General features: G+C 49.9%; 1 protein-coding gene across 1 annotated transcript in view; it reads left to right on the top strand.

The window, feature by feature from the left end:
* Nucleotides 1-222: 222 nt before the first annotated feature.
* ASPG (asparaginase homolog (S. cerevisiae)) overlaps nucleotides 223-3812 on the top strand; it is a 54817-nt gene continuing 51227 nt past the window's right edge. Inside the window, 1 exon segment of the mRNA XM_006839603.1 lies at nucleotides 223-307. Within this exon segment, the coding sequence (XP_006839666.1) occupies nucleotides 223-307 (85 nt within the window).

Genomic DNA, 3812 nt, shown 5'->3' with positions numbered 1-3812 from the left:
TTCTCGCAACTGGCACACGGCGATGAGACACGAGGTGTCCTCAGGACCGTGAGGTCCGGGAACGGAGAGGGTCCATCCCAGCGCTCCCGCCCCTCTGACCGTCCCAGGCTCCGCGGGCACTCCCGAGAGACCCCGCCCCCAGACCCGCCCCGCGCTGTCCCGTCCCAGCTATTTTTAGAGTGCGCTGTCAGGTTGTTCCCCACTGTCCCCGCGGTCCCCAGCATGGCGTGCGCGACGAGTTCTGAGCTGCGGCGGCTGCTGGCCATCTACACAGGCGGCACCATCGGCATGCGGAGCGACAGCAATGGTGAGTTGGGGGTGCGCCGAGCCCCCACTATGACACGGTGCCCCGTCCTGCCCTCTGCCCTTTCCCAAACTTCCCGTCCCCAGTAAGTGGAGCGAGGGGACCGGCAATGGTGAGCCCACCCTGTCCCAGCCTCCAGGGCTGCCTTCGCTCCCAGTACTTAACCTTGCCTCGCAGGTGGCACAGTGTGATAGGGGCTGGGAGGGATCCCCAGAGTATCTGTGGGTGCCGCTTTCCCTTGGCACACAGTCATGGGTGTGAAGTTGTTCGTGACAGCCCTCACTTGGGGTGATTGGGAGGCTGTGACTTGACCCCAGCCTGACTCACTTCTGGAGTTTACTCTGTTCCAAATCCGCTGTGGCACTGTGGAGAGATTTGGTCCCTTTTTTTTTTTTTGGTCTCAGTTTCTGTCCCAGAGGCAGGGGTTGATGAGTTGCAGCCTTGTTTTTTCTGATCTTCAGGCCTTGGCTGAACTCAGAAACAGAGGAGCTGTGCCCCCCATGGGGAAGAATGGGGGCTGCTCAGGGAAGCGATGGGCTCTGGGCACCTTCAGCCAGCAGGGACTCCACTTTGGGCTCTTGGGGAGGGGTGGGGTCAACTATGGTGGCTTTGTTTTCTGGTGATGCTGTACCAAAGTTACCTAAAGGGGGTAACTTTAAAGAACAGAAATAAATTTTCTCACAGTTCCAAACCAAAACCAAATCTCCTGCCATCAAGTCTATTCCAATTCATGGGACCCTGTAGGACAGGGAAGCAGAGGAAGACCCCCAAAGAGACAGATTGGCACAGTGGCAGCAGCAATGGGCTCAAGCGTAGTGGCGATGGTGAGGTTGGCACAGAACTGGGCAGTGTTTCATTCTCTTGTGCAGAGGGTCACTATGAGTCAGTAAGGACTCAAGGGGAGCTAATGACAAAAATGAAAGAGTAAGAGTGTCCCATAGGGTTTCCAAGGCTATCAAACATTGTGGCAGCTCACTGCCATGTTTCTTCCATGAAGGGGTTGGTGGGTTCAAACTGCTGACCTTTTGGTTAGCAGCCAAGCACTTAAATCACTGCTCAGTCAAGGCTCCCAGTTCAGGAGTGAAAGGGAAGACAACCCGGCGCCGCTCATCAACCACACCGCACACCAGAAGGTCCATCTAGAGACTTTTATTCAGGGTGAGGAAGAGGAAGGTAACCTCCGCCGGAGAGAGAAGGCAGAAGGCAGAAAGAAGAGAGAGGTCAATGGGAAGGGAGTGGTCTTATATAGGGTCAACAGGAAGGGAGTGGTCATTGCTGGGGTGATTTAGCTCTGGCTTATCAAAAGCCATGGTGCCCTTTAAACCACATGCCTTGTAGCTTATGGCAGGGAAACAGAAACCTAAGATTACAAAATGGAGTTGAAGGGAGGGGAGAGGGAAGAACCAAGAAGGTACAGCCTAAAATGGCGGACCTGATATTGTAACATGGAGGCCAGAAGTCAGCATTCAGGGCCCAGTACTGGGGGTGAGGGTGGGGGACTCTTTCTTTGGGGAAGGGTCTTGTTTCAGTTTCTCTAGCATTCTTCTCAGCCTCCCTGGAATTGAACTCACACCTAGGGCTCACCTTGGCATCTAGCTTTTCCCCATTTGTACTTCAAGGTGCCCTGGTTAAAGTGTTCAGCTGCTATCCAAAAAGTCGGCGGTTCAAACCCACCAGCCCCTGTATGAGAGAAGGATGTGGCATTCTGCTTGAGAATCCTACGGGGCAATTCTGCCCTGTCCTATGGGTCCATATGATGTGGAATGGACCCAACAGTAGTGGACTTTTGGGGCTTTGTGCCTCATCTCTTTTTACAACTCAGAAGCGATTACTCTAAGACAAACAAACCCTGCATGGATAGGGCTCATGAACATAGCATCATCGTATTCCTAAGAGAGATTACATCCAAAGATGCTATTGTTCTGAGGCCTCAAATTCATCCCAACTTATAACTCATAGCAACCTCAAGTGGTTGAGCCACCCCATAGGGTTTCCTGGGCTGTAATCTTTGTACAATCCTAACTAACAACATCATGATAAAAGGAAAAACCATGGAAAATCTTGAAGGTGTCAAGCACCTCATTTTACTCACATGCACAGTCAATGTTTATGGAAGCAGCTGTCATCTCGGCTGCAAAGGACCTCTTTAAAATCTAAAACGCAAAGATGTATGGAGAGGAATCTTTAAAAAAAAAACACGGAGGGACTGGCAAATCTGAATTGGGTGACTTCAAATTTAAAAGCTCATTACGAAGTGTAAACTAAGATCACCATTTCCACTTTCTAAAGAAACCACCCAGCCTTTTTGTCAGTCTTGTTGCTTGAACCACAAGAAGGCCGAAGTCCGGGTCTAATCCAGATAAAGGATTGCTTGGTGCTGGCCTGTTCAGAATATTAGTGCAACTGGTTCCAGGGTGGGAAACAGAACTGATGATGTTAAATATCATTAGAACCTGTGAGCAGTTTCACTGCTAAGATGGATATATACCCAGTCTTAGTTCACATCCGGACTCCCCAATTAAACTTTCACTTTACAGTTTTTGTTAACTACCTGTTGAGTGGGTTCCAGCTCATAGCGACCCTGTATAGGGTTTCTGAACAGTGGCTGGTGGATTTGAACTGCTGGCCTCGAGGTTAGCAGTCCGGTGTTTACCCGACAGTGCCACACCAGGACTCTGTGTTTCTATTGTTGTTGTTGTTATGTGCCATGGAGTCAATTCCAACCCATAGCGACCTTGTACAGGGTTTCCGAGGCTACAAATATTTATGGGAGCAGAAAGCCTCATCTTTCTCCCATGGAGCGGCTGGTAGTTTCGAACTTCACAGCCTGATTTGTAACCACTATGGGAGGCCTTGTTTGACTAAAGATTGAGGCATAGATATGAGTTCAGTTCTAGGCTGAAGCTTGTCTGAGGGCTCCTACCAGACCACTAGGGCTGGGTCTTTTTTTGTTTTTGTTATATTTTATTTTGAGTTCTTCACTTTTCCCTCCCACTCTCTTCAGGACCACCTCATTCTGTTCCCTTTCCGAGTGGTCAGCAGCAGTGGCTGGACACCACCTAATTCTCCTGGTCTCAGGGTCTTGTGCTAACTTCAAGCAGAGTGTCGGTGTTGTGTTTTCACTCATACATTCTTGGAAACGACAAAGGAATCTCAAAAGGACCCACTACCTGTGCAGTACCTGGGGCAGCAGGAACACAGAGACTGACACCTACCTAGACCCTACCTAGACCTGGGGCGTCTCCCTGAGCTGAGTCCCTGCTTTCTTGGCACGGTGGTTTTGTTTTCCTCTAATTCCTTTGGTTTCACGTACCTTAGGGTCATTGCTTAACCACCTCAAAACCAACAGAGTGAAATGAGCTGATTTGACAAGCTGAGAGCCCAGCTGCCCAAGTTAACCTGGTTCGGCCTCTAGAAACTGGAATCATGCCAAAACTAAGGCTGCTGGCATGTTGAATGAATAGCTAATTCTTGAGATTTTTTGATTTCCTAGGTTACTTCTGTGCAG

The sequence above is a fragment of the Chrysochloris asiatica genome, unplaced genomic scaffold (assembly GCF_000296735.1).
Source record: "Chrysochloris asiatica unplaced genomic scaffold, ChrAsi1.0 scaffold00025, whole genome shotgun sequence".
NCBI classification, from domain to species: Eukaryota; Metazoa; Chordata; class Mammalia; order Afrosoricida; family Chrysochloridae; genus Chrysochloris; species Chrysochloris asiatica.
This window is presented reverse-complemented; position numbering and strand designations above follow the sequence as displayed.